Genomic DNA, 24,472 nt, shown 5'->3' on the forward strand with positions numbered 1-24,472 from the left:
TATCCCGCCCAAGCAGGCAAAGTTCGTTTTCTGATTGGCCTATTCTTTTTGCTCGTTATACTTCCGGTTTTGAGGTGGTGGCTCAAGCGGCCTGTGACTGGAGAGCTCTGCTCCGGAAGTGCTAACCCCAGGCGAGCCCAGCGGGACGCCAGTTACGATGCAGGTCAGGACTATGGCGGCCCGGCTGGCTAGGATCTGGTGGGGTACTGCCCCTGCCGCTGCCCGGAGGGGCCCGCTGGTCTCCTGCCGGAGGTGGGCCGGCGCCTCGTCAGACACCGTGTACGATGTGGTGGTGTCCGGGGGAGGCCTGGTGGGCGCCGCTATGGCTTGTGCCTTGGGTAAGCGCATCTCCAGGCCGATAGCGGCGGGGAGTGGGGCCGTAGAGGAACGATGAGGACCGTGTGAGCCCTGGCACTGTTTGCCCAAGGTCTAAGCGTTGTAGATCTTGTGGTCCATTCCCTGCCCAGAGGAACCCCAGAACCCCGGGGGCAAACGTTTGTTCCTTCAGGATTCCGAAGGGTCAAAAGTGGGAGGGACTCCTTAGGAGTCCTTCCAAAGCGTGGGGAAACAGACCCGTCCAGGGTTATTTAGTTCTGGACACAGTTGGAAGTAATCAGGCATTGTCTATTGAGCTAGGCTAGGCAGTTTTTTGTTGATGTTGTTTTTTAAGCAGCTTCATTGAGATATAATTTGCATACCATAAAGTTTACCCATTTAAAGCATAGAATTTAATGATTTTTAGCGTAGTCACAGAGTTGTGCAGCCATTGCCACAATAAATTTTAGAACATTTTTATCACCCCCAAAAGGAACCCAAACCCATTAGTAATCACTGCCCATGTCCCCCCAATCTCCTCACCTCCTGGCAACCATTCATGTACTTTCTATCTCTATAGCTTGGCTTTTTCTGGACATTTCCATAGACATGGAATCTGCTTAATGTTTTCAGAGTTCATCCAGGTTGTAGCATGTGCCAGTACTTCGTTCCTTTTTATGGCTAAGTAATATTTTGTGTGGATATAGCACATTTTGTTTATCAGTTCATCAGGTGATGGACGTTTGAGTCGTTTTCACTTTGGGGCTATAACAAATAATGCTACTATCATTTTCTGTACAAGCTTTTGTGTAAGCATATATTTTTGGTTATCTTGGATATATTCCTAGGAGTGGATTTGCAGGGTCATATGGTAAACTCTGTGTTTAACATTTTGAAGAACTGCCTGTGTTCCAGAGTGGCTGCACTATTTTACATTCCCACCAGCAATAAATGAGGGGTCTAATTTCTTTCTTTCTTTCTTTCTTTTAGAAAGAAAGGCATTTCTTAATTTTTTTTCATTATTCATTCATTCATTTATTTATTTTTGGCTGTGTTGGGTCTGTTGCTGCACGCGGGCTTTCTCTAGTTGCGGTGAGCAGGGGCTACTCTTCGTTGTGGTGCGCGGGCTTCTCATTGCGGTGTGCGAGCTTCTCATTGAGGTGGCTTCTCTTGTTGCGGAGCATGGACTCTAGGTGCGCAGGCCTCAGTAGTTGTGGCTCGCAGGCTGTAGAGCGCAGGCTCAGTAGTTGTGGCACACAGGCTTAGTTGCTCCTCAGCATGTGGGATCTTCCCAGACCAGAGCTCGAAACCGTGTCCCCTGCATTGGCAAGCGGATTCTTAACCACTGCACCACCAGGGAAGTCCCGAGGGGTCTAATTTCTCCACGTCCTGGACAGCACTGTTACCAGTTTTTCTTACTGGTTATGCTAGTGAGTGTGAGGTGATATCTTCTGGTTTTGATTTGCATTTCCCTAATGACTAATGATGTTGAATATTCTTTCATATGTTTATTGGTCATTTGTATGTCTTTGGAGAAATGTATATTCAGAACCTTTGCCCATTTTTAAACTGGGCTATTTGTCTTTTTATTATTGAGTTGTAAGAGTTTTTTATGTATTCTGGGTACAAGCCCCTTATCAGATAAATGATTTGCAAATATGTTCTCCCATTTTGTGGGTTGTTTTTTCACTTTCTTGACGGTGTCCTTTGAAGCACAGAAGTTTTTAATTTTGGTGAAGTCCAGCTTATCAGTCTCTTACCACTTGTGCTATGGTGTCATATCTAAGAAATCATTATCTAACCCAAAGTCACAAAGTTTCGCTCCTGTGTTTTATTCTAAGAGTTTTATACGTTTAGCTCTTACATTTAAGGCTATGATCCACTTTGAGTTAAACATTGTATGCAAGTTAAGGTAAGGACTTTGCTTTTACATGTGTAGTTTAGGCTGCTCCACTACCTTGTGGGGTAGATAGCTTCATCTTTTATATGAAGAAACGAGATTAAGTAAGGACCAGAGTCTCACACTAGGCAGAGTCAGAATTTGAACCCAGGCAACCAAATTCTTTTGCTTTTAACAACTGTACGGTGACTTTCAGAAATTGGATTTGAGTTTTCTGGCTTCACAAATTAAAGGTCACTAACAGTGAGAAAGTCTTTTCTGATTTCAGTTCTGGGGTGTTAGTCACATCTTCCCTAGAAAGTTCCTTTTCTAGGAAACTGGTGGGAAGCAGTGCTTTGTATGAGCTAATGGGCTTGAGTCTCAAAGTAATTTTGTAAAACATAGTTATCAGTTATTGAGCACTTGCTATAGATAGGCATCTTTTAAAGTATTTTGCATATATATACATACATATATATGTATGTGTGTGTATATATATATATATATACTTTTTTTGTTTTCTGTGCCAAGTGGCTTTCAGGATCTTAGATCCTGACCAGGGATTGAACCTGGGCCCAGCAGTGAGAGTGCCGAGTCCTAACCACTGGACTGCCAGGGAATTCCCTATATTTTATTTAATTGTCATAATACTCTTGATTTTAGATTGTGCAGGTAAGAAAGTTAAAGCTCAGAAAGGTTAAGTAACTTGCTCTCAAAAGTTGGTAATTAGGAAATACAAATCCTTTTTGAGACTGACAAGACTTTCTGACATATATACCCTTGCTGCCTGACAGCCATTTTGGTTTTACCTATCGGTAAATGGACTATAATGGTGCTTCTCAAGCTTGAGCATGTTTAAGAATCATCTGGGTTTTTTGGTTTGGTTTGGTTTTGGTTTTGGGCTTTGAGTAACTAAGACAGGGACATAACACATAGGAATTTTGAAATACAAAAGTGCATAGGATATATAGTATAAAGAATGTATAGTAAGACTTCCATTTCTAATTGTTAGCCATCCAGTTCTCCTCATAGGCAATCGTTGTTACCAGTCTGTGGAGCATATTTTTAAAATGAGGATTCCAGGTTCCACTTTCAGTGGCTCTGACTCAGTTTGTCCAGGTGGGGCCCAGGAGCCTGTATTTTTAACAAATAATCTCCAGAGATGGATGCAGGAAATCTGAAGACCACACTTTGAGAATGAAAAACACTGGGAAGGCTTAATTGTCTTGTAGTGACTTCACCTCCTAACTTTTTATACAATTTTGTATGATATGTATCTGAAAAATTTTTTTAGTTTTACTAAATTTTTGTTAAAATTTGGTGTTTTGCTATCTTCTTTGCATAACTTTTTTTCCTTCCTATATTGTTCTTTTTCTCATCCCCATTTATCCACATTTCAAGGAGGGAAAGCAGCAATTCTTTTATAAACTTACAAAATTCTGTATTGTAATTGTTTATTTTTCTGTCTTTTCCTTAGAAGTGTAAATTTTTCTTTTAATTTATTTATTTTTGGCTGCGTTGGGTCTTCGTTGCTGCACACGGGCTTTCTCTAGTTGTGGCGAGCGGGGGCTACTCTTCATTGTGGTGCGCGGGCTTCTCATTGCGGTGGCTTCTCTTGTTGCAGAGCGCAGGCTCTAGCTGCGTGGGCTTCAGTAGTTGCAGCACGCGGGCTCAGTAGTTGTGGTGCACGGACTTAGTTCCTCCGCAGCATGTGGGAGGACCAGGGATCGAACCCGCGTCCCCTGCATTGGCAGGCAGATTCGTAACCACTGTGCCACCAGGGAAGTCCCAAAAGTATAAATTCTTAAAGTCAGGGCTGACTTTAAACAGATACTGACAATACAGAATGCTCTGTATAAGTTTACAAAAGAAAAAGGTCATGGGCCGAGTACACCAGGATGTAAGAATCACTGACTCTAAGTCAGTCAAAACTACCAAGCGTAGGTTTACAAAAGAAACATTCACACTCAAAAGCTCAGAGAATGGGCTTCCCTGGTGGTGCAGTGGGTGAGAGTCTGCCTGCCGATGCAGGGGACATGTACGGGAAGATCCCACATGCCGCAGAGCGGCTGGGCCCGTGAGCCACGGCCGCTGGGCCTGCGCGTCCGGAGCCTGTGCTTCCGCAACGGGAGAGGCCGCAACAGTGAGAGGCCCGCGTACCGCAAAAAAAAAAAAAAAAAAAAGCTCAGAGAAGATACTGAATGTTAAAACATGAAAGTTGAACCTCTCGAGGGGCAGAGGGAAGGTTTGGAAATCTTTCATTCAATTTATTCAGTGAGCAAGCCTCTGCTTTTTTCCTATAAAATAGATGGAGCTGAACACTGTGAGGAGACTCTGTCCTTGAGCAGGTGCCTGTGGAGTCAAGTAAACTACCTGCTTGGGATTTAGTGCATGCTACTGTCTCCCCTTGATCATCATGGCATGAATCCCAAAGAATATTCTTTGTCAATAGTTTATATGCTGATCAACCTTTATAATTCAACATCCACTTAGTTTTAGACAGCTGCTTTAAAAGTGAAAAATTTCCAGCTGGCTCTTCATATTTCCATATAGGTCAGTTTTTATGTTTTCCTTGATTCTTTTCTTCTTCAAACTCACATTAGTTTATGTTTTATCCTTGAAATACCTATATTTCCATCTCACATTGTTATTTGTAAGTGATATTCTCTAATATTTTTTCTCCAAGCTAGTTTCCTAAAATGTTATATTATTTTTTTATAAATTTTTAAAATGTTTATTTATTTATTTTTGCCCGTGTTGGGTCTTCATTGCTGCGTGTGGGCTTTCTCTAGTTGCGGCGAGCAGGGGATACTCGTCATTGCGGTGCGCGGGCTTCTCATTGGGGTGGCTTCTCTTGTTGTGAAGCACAGACTCTAGGCACGCGGGCTTCAGTAGTTGTGGCACGCGGGCTCAGTAGTTGTGGCTCATGGGCTCTAGAGCGCAGGCTCAGTAGTTGTGGCGAACGGGCTTAGGTGCTCTGCAGCATGTGGGATCTTCCCGGACCAGGGGTTGAAACCGTGTCCCCTGCATTGGCAGGCGGATTCTTAATCACTGCACGACTAGGAAACCCCTAAAATGTTATATTAAATAGCTAAAAAATAAAATATTGAAAAATAAAATAAAATATTGGACCTGGCTATATTTTATGTGCTTGGAAATCTAATTTTTTAATTTATTTTATTTATTTATTTTTGGCTGTGTTGGGTCTTCGTTGCTGCATGTGGGCTTTCTCTAGTTGTGGTGAGCGGGGACTACTCTTCTTTGAGGTGCACGTACTTCTCCTTGCAGTGGCTTCTCTTGTTGCAAAGCACAGGCCCTAGAGCACATGGGCTTCAGTAGTTGTGGCTCTGTGGCATGTGGGATCTTCCTGGACCAGGGCTTGAACCTGTGTCCCCTGCATTAACAGGTGGATTCTTAACTACTGAGCCACCAGGGAAGTCCCTAATTTTTTTTGACTAAAGGAAATTTATAATATATATAATGTTATACATGCATTTGTAGGTGATGAGCTGACTGTACTATGTCATAAAGCTAGAAACAGTGAAAGCTGGGATTAATATCCAGAGTTTCTGATTTTCTTTTTTTTTTCTGTGGTGTTTTGATATAACAGCCCAGCTGGACTAGAACAGGCAGTGATCACATCATCTCAATCTACTGAAAACCCTCCAGTGACTCCTACTGTAGTTGGGATATGGTCCAAATTTCCTGCCAGTGTCTAGAAGGCACTATTTGATCTGTATATTATCTCTCTCTCCAAATTCACCTTGATCCATTCTCTTCCGTAGTCACCGTTAGGCACCGTAGGTCACCCTTCAGTCTCTAGAGCTGCATTGTCCATTATGGTAGCTACCAGTCACACATGACTACCGATCACTTAAAATATGATACCATATTTACCATATTCTAATCTAAATGCATTTGTTCTGTAAGTGTAAAATACATACCACATTTCAAAGGCAGTATAAAAATTAATGTAAAATATCTTAATTTTGTCATTGTTAATATTCATAATGCTATAATTTTGGATATATTAGATAAACTAAAGCAAAATTAACTAATGTAATTAACCACTTTATTTTTACTTTTTAAATGTGTCTTCTAGAAAATTTAAAATTACGTGTCACATTATTTTTATTATTTGCATATTCTATTATTTTTAGTGGACAGCATATTTCTAGAACAGACTAAACTTCCATTTCAGAAACTTTTCTTTTTAGTTGTTGTCTCTTCTGAATATTCTCTCACCAGATTTTCTCCTGATTGTTTTGTTTGTTTGTTTTTATTCTTTTTTTTTTGAATTTTATTTTATTTATTTTTTTATACAGCAGGTTCTTATGAGTCATCCATTTTATACACATTAGTGTATACAGGTCAATTCCAATCTCCCAGTTCATCACACCCCCACCTCCACCCACCGCTGCTTCCCCCCTTGGTGTCCGTAGGTTTGTTCTCTACATCTGTGTCTCAATTTCTGCCCTGCAAACCGGTTCATCTGTATCATTCTTCTAGGTTTCACATATATGCGTTAATATACGATATTTGTTTTTCTCTTTCTGACTTACTTCACTCTGTATGACAGTCTCTAGATTCATCCACATCTCTACAAATGACCCAATTTCGTTCCTTTCTATGGCTGAGTAATATTCCATTGTATATATATACCACATCTTCTTTATTCATCAGTTGATGGGCATTTAGGTTGCTTCCATGACCTGGGTATTGTAAATAGTGCAGCAATGAACACTGGGGTGCATGTGGGGTTTTTTTTTTTTTGCGGTACGCGGACCTCTCACTGTTGTGGCCTCTCCCATTGCGGAGCACAGGCTCCGGATGTGCAGGCTCGGTGGCCAAAGCTCATGGGCCTAGCTGCTCCGCGGCATGTGGGATCTTCCCGAACCGGGGCACGAACCCATGTGCCCTGCATCGGCAGGTAGACTCTCAACCACTGCGCCACCAGGGAAGCCCCCTCCAGCTTTCTTTTGATTTCCATTTGCATGGAAGATCTTTCTCCATCCCCTCACTTTCAGTCTGAATGTGTCCCTAGGTCTGAAGTGGGTCTCTTGTAGACAGCATATTTATGGGTCTTGTTTTTGTATGCATTCAGCAAGCCTGTGTCTTTTTGGTTGGAGCATTTAATTCATTCATGTTTAAGGTAATTATTGATATATATGTTCTTATTATCATTTTCTTTATTGTTTTGGGTTTGTTTCTGTAGGTCCTTTTCTTCTCTTGTGTTTCCCACTTAGAGAAGTTCCTTTAGCATTTGTTGGTTTGGTGGTGCTGAATTCTCTTAGCTTTTGCTTGTCTGTAAAGCTTTTGCTTGTCTGTAAAGCTTTTGATTTCTCCCTCAAATCTGAATGAGATCCTTGTGGGGTAGAGTAATCTTGGTTGTAGGTTCTTCCCTTTCATCACTTTAAGTATGTCATGCCACTCCCTTCTGGCTTGTAGAGTTTCTGCTGAAAAATCAGCTGTTAACCTTATGGGAGTTCCCTTGTATGTTATTTGTTGTTTTTCCATTGCTGCTTTCAATAATTTTTCTTTGTCTTTAATTTTTGTCAGTTTGATTACTATGTGACTTGGCGTGTTTCTCCTTGGGTTTATCCTGTATGGGACTCTGCACTTCCTAGACTTGGGTGGCTCCTTCCTTTCCCATGTTAGGGAAGTTTTCGACTATAATCTCTTCAAATATTTTCTCAGGTCCTTTCTCTCTCTCTTCTCCTTCTGGGACCCCTATAATGCGAATGTTGCTGCATTTAATATTGTCCCAGAGGTCTCTTAGGCTGTCTGCATTTCTTTTCATTCTTTTTTCTTTATTCTGTTCGGCAGAAGTGAATTCCACCATTTTGTCTTCCAGGTTCTTCTGCCTCAGTTATTCTGCTATTGATTCCTTCTAGTGTAGTTTTCATTTCAGTTATTGTATTGTTCATCTGTGTTTGTTTGTTCTTTAATTCTTCTAGATCTTTGTTAAACATTTCTTGCATCTTTTCGACCTTTGCCTCCATTCTTTTTCCGAGGTCCTGGATCATCTTCACTATCATTATTCTGAATTCTTTTTCTGGAAGCTTGCCTATCTCCACTTCATTTAGTTGTTTTTCTGGGGTTTTATCTTGTTCCTTCATCTGGTACATAGCCCTCTGCCTTTTCATCTTGTCTGTCTTTCTGTGAATGTGGTTTTTGTTCCACAGGCTGCAGGGTTGTAGTTCTTCTTGCTTCTGCTCTGTGCCTTCTGGTGGATGAGGCTGTCTAAGAGGCTTGTGCAAGTTTCTTGATGGGAGGGACTGGTGGTGGGTAGAGCTGGCTGTTGCTTTGGTGGGCAGAGCTCAGTAAAACTTTAATCTGCTTGTCTGCTGATGGGTGGGGCTGGGTTCCCTCCCTGCTGGTTGTTTGGCCTGAGGTGACCCAACACTGGAGCCTACCTGGGCTCTTTGGTGGGGCTAATGGCGGACTCTGGGAGGGTTCACGCCAAGGAGTACTTCCCAGAACTTCTGCTGCCAGTGTCCTTGTCCTCACAGTGAGACACAGCCACCCCCCGCCTCTGCAGGAGACCTTCCAACACTAGCAGGTAGGTCTGGTTCAGTCTCCAGACCTACCTATGGGGTCACTGCTCCTTCCCCTTGGTCCCGATGCGCACACTACTTTGTGTGTGCCCTCCAAGAGTGGAGTCTCTGTTTCCTCCAGTCCTGTCGAAGTCCTGCAGTCAAATCCCGCTAGCCTTCAAAGTCTGATTCTCTAGGAATTCCTCCTCCCATTTCCGGACCCCCAGGTTGGGAAGCCTGACATGGGGCTCAGACCCTTCACTCCAGTGGGTGGACTTGTGGTATAAGTGTTCTCCAGTTTGTGAGTCACCCACCCAGCAGTTACGGGATTTGATTTTATTGTGATTGCACCCCTCCTACCATCTCATTGTGGCTTCTCCTTTGTCTTTGGATGTGGGGTATCTTTTTTGGTGAGTTCCAGTGTCTTCCTGTCAATGACTGTTCAGCAGTTAGTTGTGATTCTGGTGTTCTCACAAGAGGGAGTGAGAGCACGTCCTTCTACTCCGCCATCTTGAACCAATCTCCCTCCTGATTGTTTTTCTGATTTTCTTAAATAAGAAGGAACTTTCCTTTAAAGGAAGTTAAATGGTGAAGAAACAAGTGTCCATATAAGATTACATGTATTTGAATCCTTAGTCTTGTCTCCAATAGGTTCTATTTGGGTGGAATTATATAAGTTACTCACAATTTCTGTACATTGGTTTTTCTCATCTCTAAAATTAGAGCAAAATAGCTTTTCTTTCTTCATAAAATTGTGGTATGGATTATATCAGATGATACTACAGTAAATCACATATAATTGTACCTGGCATATAGGTGTTAATAAACATTAGCAGTGATGATGATAATGATAATAGTGATTCTATGGAACTTTGCTTATAGATATACAGGAAAAAAGTAAACATTATTAATATAATAACCTACTGTTATTCATAAAAGAGTGACAGGTTATTAATTTATGGTTCTAGGTTGTTATTTGATAAATCAAAATTAACTTGGATTCTATATAGAGTGAAGTGATTTCAAGGTTAAAATTTAGATAGTCACCTACAATTTATAATTTCATTTAATTCAATAGCTAAGTCATATATATGTTTGTGCCTTTAACTGTAATGGTATTATAGCCTAAAATAGATATTTTTATAATTTTTCTATTTCTACTCACCAGGGCAAATATAGGATGGAAATCTAACTGTTTTCTTATATATTTCCTGGTTTCTCATTTAACAAAAATGTCTGTTAAGACATTATCTATTTTATGGATTGAGGAGATAACAGCAGTTTGCTGCTGGGGACGTACAGCAATAGGAAAAGAAATGATTCCTGGCCTCCAAGGAATTTAGAATCTAGCAAAGGAAAAAGATTTGTAAATAACTAACAGAAGGAAGAATGAAATGAAAGCTACCCTAGAGGAGCAAGCAACTGACCTATCCTGGGGGTGGAGGTGTGCGGGTGTGGTACTAAGAGGACTGCTGGGGAGGTGAGGCTTCAGGGAGTAGGAGCTGTAGGGAGCTGGTGGCAGGCAGCATTCGGTTGCAGTGGCTTCTGTTAGATCAAAGCCTAGAGATGTGATGGACCAGAAAGTAGTCCTGTCTGCAGGCACGGTGCTGCCGCACGACAGGGAACGCCATGCTGACCTGGTGGGTTCAGCGCAGTTCACTCCTTTTTGACTGGAGCCAGCCTTGATTTTCACACTTTCTTTGTTGTATGTAATAATAGTGCCTTTCTTCTCATTTAGATTCCAAAATAAAAAGAGGGGTCAGGGTCTTTGGGGTTTCTCTCATCGTTACTAAGTAAAACCTGCAGTGTTTCTTCTCTGGTAAATTCTGTCACATGCAACTCACTGCTTATCTTTTCCCTGCACCGTTCTCTGAGACACTGTGGAAGGACTTGTGTTTGTGCTGCAGTGACCCAGTAACAGAGTCTCCAAGTCCTCTTTTTACTTCACTATACAGATGTTTTAGGACCAGATTTTTAGGCACAGTTGATGTTATTTTTTGGCCCCCTTTTCTTTCACAAGCTCTTTATCTTTGACTTAATCTTGAGGCCGCAATGAATTTTGTTTATTAACCCCATTTTTCTGTTGAACAGGATTTGTAATTTTTAGTGACTTAATACTTTGTAGATTGTAAATATCTGGTGTCTAAATACTACAGCCTTCCTTTCTTCATTTTTCCTTTCTAGGACAGTCTATTCACTTGCTATGGGTTTTGCCATTATTTGTGTCTTTGCACATGGCAGGTGTTAGACTGTCTAGAGAGGCCTTACCACCATGGGCAGGGTGCTTTGCATGACTGAAATGGTAGTATGCGTTATTGCTTAGTACTCCACATGATGTTTTCCTTTTTATGTGTGTAAGAAATTTGTATCCTGAGGGCTAAGGGATTAGTTAATATGTTGCTTCTCTTGGAAATGAGAAAGAGAATAAATTCTGATTTTCCTAAAATGATATAACATTTTGTTCTTTTTTTTTTTTAGGATATGATATTCACTTTTGTGACAAGAAAATCCTGTTGCTAGAAGCAGGTCCAAAGAAAGTACTGGGGAAATTGCCAGAAACTTACAGCAACAGGGTCAGCTCCATTTCCCCTGGCTCCGCAACCCTTCTCAGTAGTGAGTAGAAGATCCTCTGTCGTAGAACCAATCTCCTGTCTCTCTTGACTTTCCAGTGTGTCCCATAGAGCAGAGTCAGCAGAGCATCTGGCGAGGAGGGAACTCACTGAGATGGGTGGGAAGAGGAGGGTGGGGTTGGTAAGTCTAGTACATAGTCGAAGATGAGGACCCCTGGAATTGTTCGTGTGTCAACTCGCAGTCTGAGGAAGACATCTCTGGGACGTGTGGCTCCATGTAGACATCATTTGTGATGTTGGGTCATTATGAATTGGTGGAATTGAAACTATATGAACTAATTACGATCATTCGCTTCTAGTAACAGCATACTCTTCATTTCCAGAGTCAGCCCTATAGGGGGCTGGGGAGCCTGAATGCTAAGTGCTCGTAGGGTGTAGGTGGATATGTACACCTGGAACCAGTTAGCAAATTATCTTAAGGTCTTTGTCTAATGTTACTCCCTCAAGCCATCCTATCTAGAAACACCCCATCTAAAATTAAACTCTTGCATGACTCTCTAGCTCCTTATACTGCTTTATTTTTCTTTATAACACTACCTGACATTTTATTATGAATTTTTTTTTAATTGTCTATCTCTCCAACTAGAATGTCAGCTGCTGAAGGGCAGAGATTTGTCTGTTTGGTTTCCCGCTTTATGCTCAGTACCTAGAAGTGTATCTGGCACATAGTAAGTGCTCAATAAATATTTCCTCAATGAATGAATCGGTTTAGTGCTCTGGAATTAAGCAAAAAATAGTCTTTATCCAGGGAGTTTGTATCCTCAATAGGATGATGAAGGAAAAGAAAATACGGATTTGGTTTATTTCCCCCACTTTATTATTTCCCCCACTTTAATGTGATTTGACCTTTGATCATGAAAGCTGGGTCTTTTTCATGCTGTATATTCTGAACTGGGGAACAGAGTAGCTTAGCTCCTAGCATCAAACAGGATAGAAGTGAAGAGTATTTCCCTATTATTGGAGAACACTGAAAACAACCTCTTACTTAACAGGAAGGAGAGAGAAAGGGGAACCCAGGAGGGATGCCAGTCCCATCAGGTTGCTTTGGTCTATATATAACTCCTTTCTTTTGTAGGTTTTGGTGCCTGGGACCACATCTGCAACATGAGATACAGAGCCTTTCGTCGAATGCAGGTGCCTCCTTTATCACCTTTGGCTTATCTTGGTTTATCTTGAGTTAAGATATTGGAGTTCACATTCTCCAGGTTTTCTGTAAATGTGGGAGGAATTCAGACAGAGTTTACACTCAGTCAAAGGAAGTAGGAGGGAAGCATTCATGAGAGAATTTTCTTCCCACCTTATACTTCCCGCCAGAGGGACTGACAAACTGTGGTTTTCCTGCTTCGATCAATGCTCAGTTTGACTGGAGTAATATTTCCTTTTCCTTGGGTTGTAATACAACTTTCCCTTTGTGTTTCCAGGTGTGGGATGCCTGCTCAGAAGCTCTGATAATGTTCGATAAGGATAATCTAGATGACATGGGCTGTATAGTGGAGAACAATGTCATCATGCATGCTCTCACTAAGCAGCTGGAGGCTGTGTCAGGTGAGGTATCTATCTCTTCCATCTTCCACTCACTTTCTGGAAGATGAACTAAGAGTTATTCTGGGACTTACTGGAAGGATCCCTTCTACAGATACTGATGTCCACCATAAAGAAGCCCTCTAACAGTTATCTCAGGGATGTTCTTTCTCTTTCTCTTTTTGTTTTAAACAGCTTTATTCAGGTATAACTTACATACCAATAATTCACTGATTTTAAGTGTACAATTCAGTGATTTTTCAATCTATTTATAGAGTTGTGCCACCATCACCACAATATGATTATAGAACATTCCTATTACTCAGAAGTAAACCTCGTACCTGTTTACAGTCATTCCCCATTCCCACTCCTAGCCCCTGGCACCACTAATCTACTTTCTGTTTTTTGAGATTTGCCTATTCTGGACATTTCATGTAGATAGAATGATACAATATGTATTTTTTAATGTCTGACTTCTCTCACTAAATGCATTTTTGAGACTCATTCATGTTGTAGTATGTATCAGTACTCCAGTCTTTTTTACTGCCCAGTAGTATTTCATTGTGTGGACATTTTGGGTTGTTTCCACTTTTTGATGATTGTGAATAAAGCTATGAATATTTATGGACAAGGTTTTGTGTGGACATGTTTCATTTCTGCTGGGTGGATACTTAGGAGTAGAATTGCTGGGTCATGTAATAATTCTATGTTTAACATTTTCATAAACTGCCAAACTTTAAAGAGGCTCTACCATGTCCCTTTCCCACCAACAATATATAAGGGTTCCAATTTCTCCACCAACACTTTATTCCCCTCAACCTTTTTTTTTTTAATAGCCGTCCTAGTAACTGAAGTGGTATTTCACTGTAGTTTTTTTGTTTATTTTGTTTGGCCACACCACACAGCACGCGGGATCTCAGTTCCCCGACCAGGGAGTGAACCTGTGCCCCCTGCATTGGGAGCACAGAATCTTAACCACTATACTGCCAGGGAAGTCCCATCTCGTAGTTTTGATTGTATTTACCTGATGACTAATAATGTTGAGTGTCTTTTCATGTACTTGTTGGCTATTTGTATATCTGTTTTTTTTTTTTTTTTTTGGCTGTATCGGGTCTTAGTTGTGGCATGTGGGATCTTTCGTTGCGGTGCTCAGGCTTCTCTCTAGTTGTGTTGTGTGGGCTTAGTTGCCCCATGGCTTGTGGGATCTTAGTTCCCCGACCAGAGATCGAACCTGCGTCCCCTGCATTGGAAGGTGGATTCTTAAACACTGGACCACGAGGGAAGTCCCTATTTGTATATCTTCTTTGGAGAAGTGTCTGTTTAAAATCTTTTGCTCATTTTAAAACTAGATTGTCTTTCTTTTTATTTATTTATTTGTTTTTTAAATTTTTTTTGGCTGTGTTGGGTCTTCGTTGCTGTGCACGGGCTTTCTCTGGTTGCAGCGAGCAGGAGCTACTGTTCATTGCAGTCCATGGACTTCTCATTGCGGTGGCTTCTCTTGTTGCGGAGCACGGGTTCTAGGTGCACAGGCTTCAGTAGTTGTGGCGTGTGGGCTCTAGAGTGCAGGCTCAGTAGTTGTGGTGCACGGACTTAGCTGCTCCGCGGCATGTGGGATCTTCCCGGACCAGGGATTGAACCCATGTCCCCTGCATTGGCAGGCGGATTCTTAACCACTGCGCCACCAGGGAGGTCCTAAAGATAATTTAGATCTAATAGTCACTTAGAAACATGTCCCATAATATATTGGTGAAAAAAAGTGTGTGTCATATGATCCCACTTGTGTGTGTGAGTATGTGTGTGGGGTGTGTGTGCATATACACACATAGGAAATTGTTTGGAAAGCTATACAACAAAGCTTTAACTAGCTGTCTCTGAGTGGTATGATTAAAGGTGATTTTTTTTCCCCCTTTTTAAACCTTTCTTTGTGGTTCAGACTTTTACACAAAGTAAAAGTAGTAAGCATGTACTTCTTATGATCAGAAAAGTAAAATGACTTCCAGTGGGAAGAAAAATCTTATGAAATCTAGAACTTGTTTGAGTCTGTGGTATTCCCCACCCTATTTGCTTTGAAAACACATGTGGATTCATGTAGGCATAGAGTGAAACTGGAGCAGGATCATGAAGATGGGAAGAGTGCCTCATGCAGGTGACAGTTCAGTGAGAGCTTACTTTTTTTTGTCCTTGTTTTCCTCACACTGATTCATCCCTGTGGCCTCTGTCATTTATTAGCTCTTAGACCATAGCATAGATCACATGAGTTATTTTTGAGATCTTTACTCTTCTTGTTTAGGAGTAAATGATAAGATAAAGATAAGCTGTCTTGGGACTTTGCTTTAGTTTTTTCCTCAGCCTGTGGGCCAACTGTCTAATGTTTTGTTTTTTCTCTTTTGACCTCCCTAGACCGAGTGACCGTTCTCTACAAGAGCAAAGCAGTCAGCTATACCTGGCCTTATCCATTTTCTATGGCAGACTCCAGCCCTTGGGTTCATATTACCCTAGGTGATGGCAGCATCCTCCAGACCAAATTGTTGGTAGTTGAAGATTCTTATTTTGCCAGGGGTCTCGCATATCCACATCTTGTTAGATTCTAGGGTCTCTAGTTTTAGATCTAAGCTATAGTTAAAGTTAATTTTAGGCAAAACTTTTGGTTATAAGGACCCATACCCACTCAAACCAGCTCCAGTTAAGATGGTTCTGTTGTAAATCCTGTACAGGATGCAATCTCTTGGACCATCATGGGTCTTGAAATAAAGGATAGCTGGCCTTACAGGGACAGGAATCAGAGGGTCAGAAATTGAGGCTGTTCCTTCCCTCTTAGGGGTCCTGTAGTCGTTCATCTCCTTGCATCTCCCATTTTTTTCTCTTTCTGCTCATCAGCTTCCCCTTTTCCATGGCAGCCGTTCCCAACCTTACTTCAGGATTCTTCAACTCTAGCGCCTGCCTTATTGCTTTCTAGTTCAAATATCAAGAGACTTCGGCTCAGTTTAACCTACGGCTGGCACCTCTTGGATCAGATGCCCAGCTTTGGTCTGTTAATTGAAGCTGGGATCGCATATGTAGGGCTACCCCTCTTGGGGCTGGGAGTGAGGCAGGCATGATAAAGAGTTACCTGCCACAGATGGGCTTGCCACCAGTGGGAACTAGAGAAAACTTTTAGGAGGCAGAGACAAACTTCTGGAACAGTTTCGTTAATTAAAAGGTTTTAAGACTCAGCAGGCTCTTGTCTCCATGCAGATTGGTGCAGATGGCCACAACTCAGGCGTACGGCAGGCCGCTGGAATCCAAAACGTTAGCTGGAACTATGACCAGTCCGCTGTTGTGGCTACTCTGCATTTATCGGAGGTAAGATCCTGAGCCCACCATCTGGGGGCCTTGCTCGGGTTTAACTGGTACTGGGGAGATATGGGGATATATGTATATCTATAGCTGAGTCACTGTGTTATAAAGCAGAAACTAACACACCATTGTAAAGCAATTACACTCCAATAAAGATGTTAAAAAAATAAAAAATAAAATACATATAGATATCTTATGACCTAGAAAAAAAACAATAATAATTGGTACTGGGTACTTCTCACAAGAACTCTTCTCCTCTCCGTTGTAGGCCACAGAAAACAATGTAGCTTGGCAGAGATTCCTCCCCTCTGGGCCCATTGCTCTGCTTCCGGTAAGAAGTCCTTCTGGCTAGTCTGCTTAAACATGTCAAGCCTTCCTCTTTTAGAACTTCATTTTCTCTCAGCCTTTTTCTGGTTTCAAGGGAATATGCCCAGGCTAGCTTTGTTACCCCTTCTTGTCTTTCTTCGTGCTTGAGAGCTCTTAAGAACAGAGGTTTTAGCCCTTGGTATTGATGTTCTTTTGACACAGCTCTCAGACACTTTGAGTTCCTTGGTTTGGTCCACATCCCATGAACATGCAGCAGAGCTGGTCAGCATGGATGAGGAAAAGTTTGTGGATGCCGTTAACTCTGCCTTTGTGAGTATCACCAGCTGACGATATGTTGCTGGGATAGATACAGAAAGGTGGTTTTGAGTAAGAAAAGAGGAACAACCAACCAGCTGCCCCTTTGAACCTGTAACGCTTGATGTGGAGTATGTGGAGGAGGGGACTCAGGAAAATGTACAACAAAGAAATTAATTAGTGTGCTCTTCTGAGGGTTGAGGGCTGCTGCTATGCTGACTGAAACAGCTGCCTGGGTGGTAGTTACTTGGATAAGTAACTTTTTTTGAAGCTGTAATACTTTGATAATTTTTAACAGATGCCAAGTACCTGAACCATTGAAGCCTGATTCATCAGAAGTGTTTCTGGGGAGGGGCTGAGCACATTTCCATAGTGAGCTTAAGAGTAAGCTTTGTAGAGAGATATGGGTTCAATATTGGTTCTACCTGTTAATCTCCTGAAAAATGGAAATAGTATCACCAACCTCTTAGGGTTTAATAGTAATAAAAGTCTAAAGACTTAGAAAGAGAGAATTTATGTAAAATGCTTGGAACATACCTAGTACATTATAGGGTACTCAACAAATGGTAATTATTACTGGAGTAGACATAGCCTTTAGATAATACAGACACCAATATTTTTGGAGTTCAAATGTCACATTATCTGAATTCACTAATGATAATGATCGATAACATTTATCCAGCACTTACTATGTGCCAGGTACAGGTGAAGAGTTTTTTAAACATGTATTTATGTATTTAATTCAGTGAACCATTGAGGTAGGTACTATTATCCTGCTCACTTAGAGATAGGTAACTTGCCTGAGGTCATACAGCTGGCGGCAAAGCTGGGTTCTGAAATCAGGCTGGCCCTTGAGCCTACCCTTTTAACCACCAAACTCTACTGCCTTGCTAATGACTTCACACTGGTTTACAGTGAAGAACTTAAGCTCCCCTGCTCTGTAGTAACAACAAGAATAAAAAGAACTGAACGCACTGAAGTGGCTTCCAAGATAAATGGTGACCCTTTATGGGTCATTTAGTAGATATTCCTGGCATAGGCCTTTGCAGTACATTCATTCAGCAGGAGTTATGAGTGCTTCTATATAGAAGGCTTTGGAGTTGGACAAATGAGACATAGTCCCTGATTTCAGGAAGCTCAAGTGAGGGAGAAAGATATAGAAATGACAGTTTTGATACAGTGGTGGAGTATGCATAGGATACTGTGGGAGCATGGAGGAGAAAGACACAGAAGGTTTGGAGGGAGGTTTACAAAAAGGGGTGACAGCTTCTGCATGCTCTGAGGTGTTATCCTGGTGAACTAGAAGTGGGAGGACATTCTAAGTAGAGGGGTGTGTGGAGGCAAGAGCATGTTGTAGAGTGAGCTACTTTGTGGCTGGCATGTGCATTTTGAGGGTAGGATTAGTGAAAGGTGAGGCTCAGAGGTAGGTAGGGGCAGCTCATGAGCAGTTTGGCTTGATCCTAAAGCCTGTGGGGAGTGATGAGAAGTTGCATTTTGCATTTGTTTGAGGGACTTGTCACTTTAGTGACACAAATCAGTTTAGGTGTGTTAGGTACCACTACCCTTGGCTGTGGTTATAAAATGGTTGCCTTGTTGAATTTTTAATTCCCTGCTGGAGTCGCTGATGAAATTTCACTTTGTTTTGTGGCTGGTGCTACTCAGTGGAGTGATGCCAACCACACAGACTTCATCGACTCGGCTGGCTCCATGCTGCAGTATGCGGTCGCCTTTCTGAAGCCCACTAAGATCTCAGCTCGCCAGCTGCCCCCAAGTGTAGCCAGGGTGGATGCCAAAAGCCGAATACTGTTTCCTCTTGGGTTGGGACATGCTGCTGAGTACGTCCGGCCTCGGCTGGCACTCATTGGGTAAGATAATAACAGAGCAGGGCCACTCCTTTTCACTCTGCGCTGGAGGCTACACCTGAACTCTGCTTTATCCTTAGGGATGCAGCCCACAGAGTCCACCCACTTGCAGGACAAGGTGCCAACATGGGCTTTGGGGATATCTCCAGCTTGCTGCATCACCTCAGGACTGCAGCCTTCAATGGGAAAGACTTAGGTAAGGATTCAAGTACCTTAGAGAGGTATCCCAAGGTCCTATAATACGGGAAGATCAGGTAAATGGCCCTCAGTAGCTAGATGTAGTAGACATAAATGTATCTGGTTTGCTAGGAAGGAAAACTTCACTACTGAATTAGGGATTTAACCTTTCCTTTTCCCTTCAGGCTCCATGAGTCACCTCACAGCTTATGAAACAGACAGACAGCGTCACAACACTGCTCTTCTGGCTGCTACTGACCTACTAAAACGGCTGTATTCTACCAGTGCCGCCCCACTGGTGCTGCTCAGGACGTGGGGCTTGCAGGCCACAAATGCAGTGTCTCCGCTCAAAGTAAGAGAGTTCTCCCAGATCTCCAAGAGTCTTGCTCACTGAGGAATGTCTTGGCCAATGACTTGGTTTCTTTAATTTTCTCGGCTGTAAAATTATCATCTTTATCTGAATACCTTCCCCCGTGGTTATAAGCAGAAATATCCCTTCCGACGTTTTTGGTGCCAGGGCCCACATCTAAGCAGTACCCTTATATAAGGGCTTAAAATAGTGAATAGGGGCTTGTAAAGATAAAGATGCTTAAACTCCTTTTGCTGCTTCGCCAGCTTCTTTCCTGAGAAACTTGCATTAAAAGACACTTTGGAGGGACTCGGGAGGAGAATCTGGGACTTTTGCCAAATTTTTGCTTTAATCACTTTAGATATTTTAAAGTATTATCTTCACCTGCCCACATACTTTACAATGTCAGAGTTATCACTCACTTTGTTTCATTTTTTCCTCCAGGAACAGATTATGGCCTTTGCAAGCAAATGAATGCTCCTCTTCTGGATCTTTTCCCAAGACCACCACGTATTTTCAAGATTTAATTTAATAAATTTACATTAGAATTCTGCAGTCTCTTTTTCTTCTCTGCTTAATGGACCTGTGGAGCTCAAATAATGAGTGATAATTTTCTGTGAGGAGGGCATATCAACCAAGCCAAGAAAAAAAACCCAAAGGAAGACTATGATTTGATTGAAAAGAACTTTTTATTACTAAAAAATTGCTAAGGTGCTGTCTCATTCATTTTCACTTGTTAGCAGTCCTTTCTAAGGAGAAGATTTATATAATTAAAAAAAAAATGCTGGTTGTAAATTTATACAGTTTTTTGATAAAGATAAGAATTAGAAATAGTCAATTGATGCATTTTTGTTAGAATTGCTGTTTTAAAATTAATAACACTAGAATGCAAAATAAACACAAATTGCTTTAACCTTTATTATAGGTATATTAGACTTTCTGAAAAGAAAACCAAATCTTAAAATGCTAGTTATTATTTCCTCATCACAGCACCGTATTTCATTTATGGTTCCTCTGTGGGACACCACTATTCTGTTATAAAACAATAAATAATTTCATTGCACAGGTTTAAAGACCTCAGGAACTAGGTCAAAAGGAAAAATCTGATTAGCAGCAGAATTTGTTCATGTGTGGTTGCAGGCTGGTGCCAGCCTGGGTGGGGGTGGGTTGTTTTACTGTGCACTTTAGAAGCGGTTACCTCACAGTACCAGAGATACCTGTCGAAGAGAGTTTTGGATCCATTAGATCTGTATACCACAAACAACATCTTGCCCAGAAGTCTGATTTGCAGATGAAAGGAGAACAGTCTGCTTTTGACCCAACCTAAGCTATTCTTGGAAAATATTTTTAGGGAATGGAAAATTTGTTACCACAGGGGAGCTTTTCAGGTAAATGTGGAAAATTTATACTAAAAAAGTGTGAATGTCAGAAACCTTCCTGGAATCTCAGGAAAAAATGTGCCCAGAATGAAAGATGGCAGCTACTGGAAAAAGCTGTGTTGACTACTGGCAGAGTCCAGAAAGGTCACTGTAGGGAAAAAAGGTCATCTTTCATAAAAAAATGGAAAGGTAGCCCAGGTATGAAGAACATGGACTCTGCAAAAGTATGCAAACAGAATCAGGCAAGACAAGAATTTTAAGGCACACCTTGCAAGGACCTCCATAACCCAGTGTTTTCATATGATGATGATAACACACAAAATCCACTATGTGCTAGGCCATGTCCTAATATTTGAAATATATAACACATTTACAGAAAGAAAACCTAACCATCAAGATTGGACCTTGTAGGACTCTTAATAAGAGGCCCAAAAGGTACACGAGGGGCAAAAAAGGACATTACAGACAAATTGTTTTTTCTAAGAAATAAAAAGTCTCATTCCAAATTGCTCCTATAATGGATAAACTGGTTAATTCTCCAGATATTCTAATCAAGATTATCAGAAAACATGTAGATACATTTCTGGAGTTATAATGCACCTACCCAAGAATTCTGAAAGTATTTGGGATGACCGAACATGTCTGCTGAACAATATGTGGCCTTTATAAGAAAAGCTACAGAGACAAGCTGTGGTGATAAAGACCAGGAAATCTTACCTCTCTGAACCCATCAAGCTGGAGGAGTCTTTATTGTCTCCCCCTAATCTTGTAGAACAGCATTTCGTGTATGATGACTGGTTCTAACACCATACTCTAGACAAAGATGAGAAGGGGGTCTAGAAGTCAAGTGATAAAAAGAATGTGAAGGACTTGGGAGTTTTCTTCAGAAGACCGAAAGGCTGTGGAAGGAGGGATTAGAGCAGAACTAAGACTACTGAGAAGGAGGGATTTTTTTTAACATCAGTGCAATCCCAAAGTGGAATGAGTTGTCTGGAAACATGCCTACACAGAAGCTGAATGACAACCTGTTAGAAGTGTTAAGGGAGTTCTGCAATGGGTAGAAGATTGATTATATCTTTGGGCTGTCCAACTCTAAAGATTCTGTTATTTCACTCTGTATTAGCATTTTTGGAGGAAGAGACAGTAGGTATAAAGGTGACCTTAGTATAATTAAAAACCACTGTGAAGGGCTTCCCTGGTGGCACAGTGTTTAGGAGTCCGCCTGCCAATGCAGGGGACATAGGTTCGAGCCCTGGTCCGGGAGGATCCCACATGCCGCAGAGCAACTAAGCCCATGAGCCACAACCACTGAGCCTGCGCTCTAGAGCCCACGAGCCACAACTACTGAGCCCATGTGCCTAGAGCCGGTGCACCGCAACAAGAGAAGCCACCGCAATGAGAAGCCCGCGCACCGCAACAAAGAGTAGCCCCCGCTCGCCACAACTAGAGGGAGCCTGTGCACAGCAATGAAGACCCAACACAGCCAAAAATAATAAAACTTAAAAAAAACAATCACTGTGAAGAAGAAAAAAATCCACATTGAATTGAAAAACTAAAATTTGGGAGGGATGAGGGTATAGAAATTTGCCTAGTTATTTGCACATATCAGATGTTAAATATTTATTGACTCAATGGAATACTTTTAAAAATAAGGTTCCCCAGGGACTGCTGTGAGGGCCAGGTATATTTAACATCTTTTGTGAAAAAGCTGAAAGAGAGTCTACTGTGAAAAGTACAAGTCTGGGGAGATACTCTGCTGGAAAGAAGCTGGAGGTAAAGAGCCAAGGTGTAGAAGCCAGACTACTGGAAGATCTTTCAAGTCCAAGAGCAGTCACATGGGTAGACAAGGAAATGGTGGTCATGTGGGAAAGTACAAGATCATGAATTTTAGGGGACATAATTCACAAAATCAAGAGGTCTGAACATTCAAACTCAAAGTGAGCATCCACTGTATGGATGTGGGCCAAAATGGCCAAGTAAATCAAATGTTAGGTATCATCAAGAAGGGTTCAGAAACCTTAGAACTAGACAAATAATGTAGAGGATGCTAGCTAAAATGATCAGGGGCCAGGGCAGAAAGAGACACTGCTGTAAACAGAATAAAAGGACAAACTGAAAGGGGCTATTGCCAAAGTCTAGATCCTTGAAAAGCACAGCCACAGGCCTCTCACCACAGACCAAAAGCTAGGGTATAGATGTACTTCTTAGAAATACAAAGAAAAGTTTAGGATGACAAATTACTATAAACACATTAGCCTGAGAAAAGAGGTACTAGCACTGAAAACACACACACACACATACACACACACACACACATTCCTATAAGGTAGGATATGTTCATTACTCCACGGTTTGCTGATAAAAAGTTAATTAAAAGAAGGTAGTCTGTAGAAGGCAGCCACACCCTCCCAAAACATGTCCCTAGAAACTGGCTGGCCTCCCTTCTGCCCAGTCGTGAGTTGCTCTCCATCCTTCTGAGATTTAGAATGGCTGTCAGCTGGCTGATTGGTGCTGACACAAAGCCGGATCACATAACTTCAGATATGGTACCTTTTTTTTTGGCCACACCACGTGCACAGCTTCCAGGATCTTAGTTCTCCGACCAGGGATCGAATCCATGCCCTTGGCAGTGAAAGCTCGTAGTCCTAACCACCGGACCTCCAGGGAATTCCCCAGATACGGCTTTTTTTTTTTTTTCCTCTTTGAACTACACATGGAAAGTAAAACCAGGTATTTTTTTCTTTCTTTTTTTTTTGGTAGGTGAGTGGAGATAAAGGTGGGACAGGGCAACGTGCAGGGAAAAGAAAATACTGGTGTTGATAGGTCATGGGATTGCAATCAGTCAGCTGAGTGTAACATGTAAGAGGAAAATTAAAATGTTCAAAGGAATGAGGCACTGAAAGGGTTGAAATGAGATTCTTCTTTGGTTCCCAGGGTTCCATCCCTGGGTTCCCCAAGGTTAAGTTCCAAAGCTATTCCTTTTGGCTCTCTGTGACACACAAGGAACCTCAAAGATTTAGACTCTGGTACCAGCTGTGCACGAAGAGTGGTTAGGAAATAGTTCACATTTGAGGTGTAAAATTAATTAAGTCCAAATCTCTAGACTCAAGGGCAAGACCTGTCTACAAAAGCCCCTTCCTCCAGATGAAATCAGCTGCTGGGCTTCAGTCTAGGCTGTCCCCAGACTAGCTCAGAATACAACTGAGTCCTCTCCTCTCTCGTCCTCCCTTTAACAAGGTTGACAAATGCAGGCCTCAGAGGAACGGCTTGGCCTCAGTGGGAGATGCCCAGAGACTGCAGCAGGTGAAAGGTGGCCCCCAAGGCCCAGCCTGTCTCTATGTTGTTCACTTTCTTTGTGAGCTGTTGGGAAGGAGAAAAAAAAGTCAATATTTTCATTCAATTTTCAACTCTAGCAAGCACAACAAGCGGAGAATATCTGCAAAGATCATCCACATGGCCAAACCAAGGCAGAACTGGGAGTAGCCAGTCTCTGGAGGCTTCTCCCAACCCTCTCTGTAGGTTCCCATCCTGCCATTGCCCATTGCCCCTACACCTGCCAATCTGATCCTTGAATCTCTGGGCCCAGGAAGTGGTCTCAACCCAGGACTTCTAGAGAGGACCTTTTAGACAGACAGGCTTCTGAACTCTCTCCCTAATCCTCAACTAAACATAACAGGAGTTAGCAATAGATTCAGGGGTAGGAAAGAACATACTAAGCTTCTCAATTCATACTTTGTAAGCAAGTGCATCTTCTTAAGCACTAGTTAATGACAAACCAAGGCATTTAATGCATTCCAGGCCAGGCTGTACCTCAATTAGTTCAGTGACCTTGGGCAAAAGTTTAGACTCGATTTCGTCAACTACATA

General features: G+C 41.9%; 2 protein-coding genes across 21 annotated transcripts in view; one reads left to right on the plus strand and one right to left on the minus strand.

Moving 5' to 3' along the window:
• The first annotated feature begins 127 nt into the window (after window positions 1-127).
• COQ6 (coenzyme Q6, monooxygenase) lies at window positions 128-20,634 on the plus strand. 2 transcript variants are annotated; one of them, XM_004262228.4, is made up of 12 exons: window positions 130-338; window positions 11,209-11,343; window positions 12,436-12,494; window positions 12,782-12,905; window positions 15,282-15,412; window positions 16,116-16,223; window positions 16,486-16,548; window positions 16,746-16,853; window positions 18,501-18,703; window positions 18,781-18,896; window positions 19,063-19,229; window positions 19,671-20,634. In XM_004262228.4, the coding sequence occupies exons 1-12, from the start codon at window positions 158-160 to the stop codon at window positions 19,698-19,700; spliced, it is 1,425 nt and encodes a 474-aa protein (XP_004262276.2). In that variant the 5' UTR covers window positions 130-157; the 3' UTR covers window positions 19,701-20,634. The 2 variants fall into 2 exon arrangements, with proteins under 2 accessions (XP_033256474.1, XP_004262276.2); XM_033400583.2 differs by lacking the exon at window positions 16,746-16,853 and having other exon boundaries at window positions 128-338.
• Window positions 20,116-24,472, minus strand: part of ENTPD5 (ectonucleoside triphosphate diphosphohydrolase 5 (inactive)) — a 36,501-nt gene continuing 32,144 nt past the window's right edge. For 18 of the 19 annotated variants that reach the window (XM_033401524.2, XM_033400992.2, XM_049706782.1 and 15 more), the window contains one exon: window positions 20,116-23,965. In XM_033401524.2, coding sequence (XP_033257415.1) covers window positions 23,879-23,965 — 87 coding nt within the window. In that variant the 3' untranslated portion in view covers window positions 20,116-23,878. The remainder of the gene's footprint in view (window positions 23,966-24,472) is intronic. The other variant, XR_007475935.1, reaches the window with a different exon arrangement.

Source organism: Orcinus orca, chromosome 2 (genome assembly GCF_937001465.1).
Source record: "Orcinus orca chromosome 2, mOrcOrc1.1, whole genome shotgun sequence".
Lineage (NCBI taxonomy): Eukaryota > Metazoa > Chordata > Mammalia > Artiodactyla > Delphinidae > Orcinus > Orcinus orca.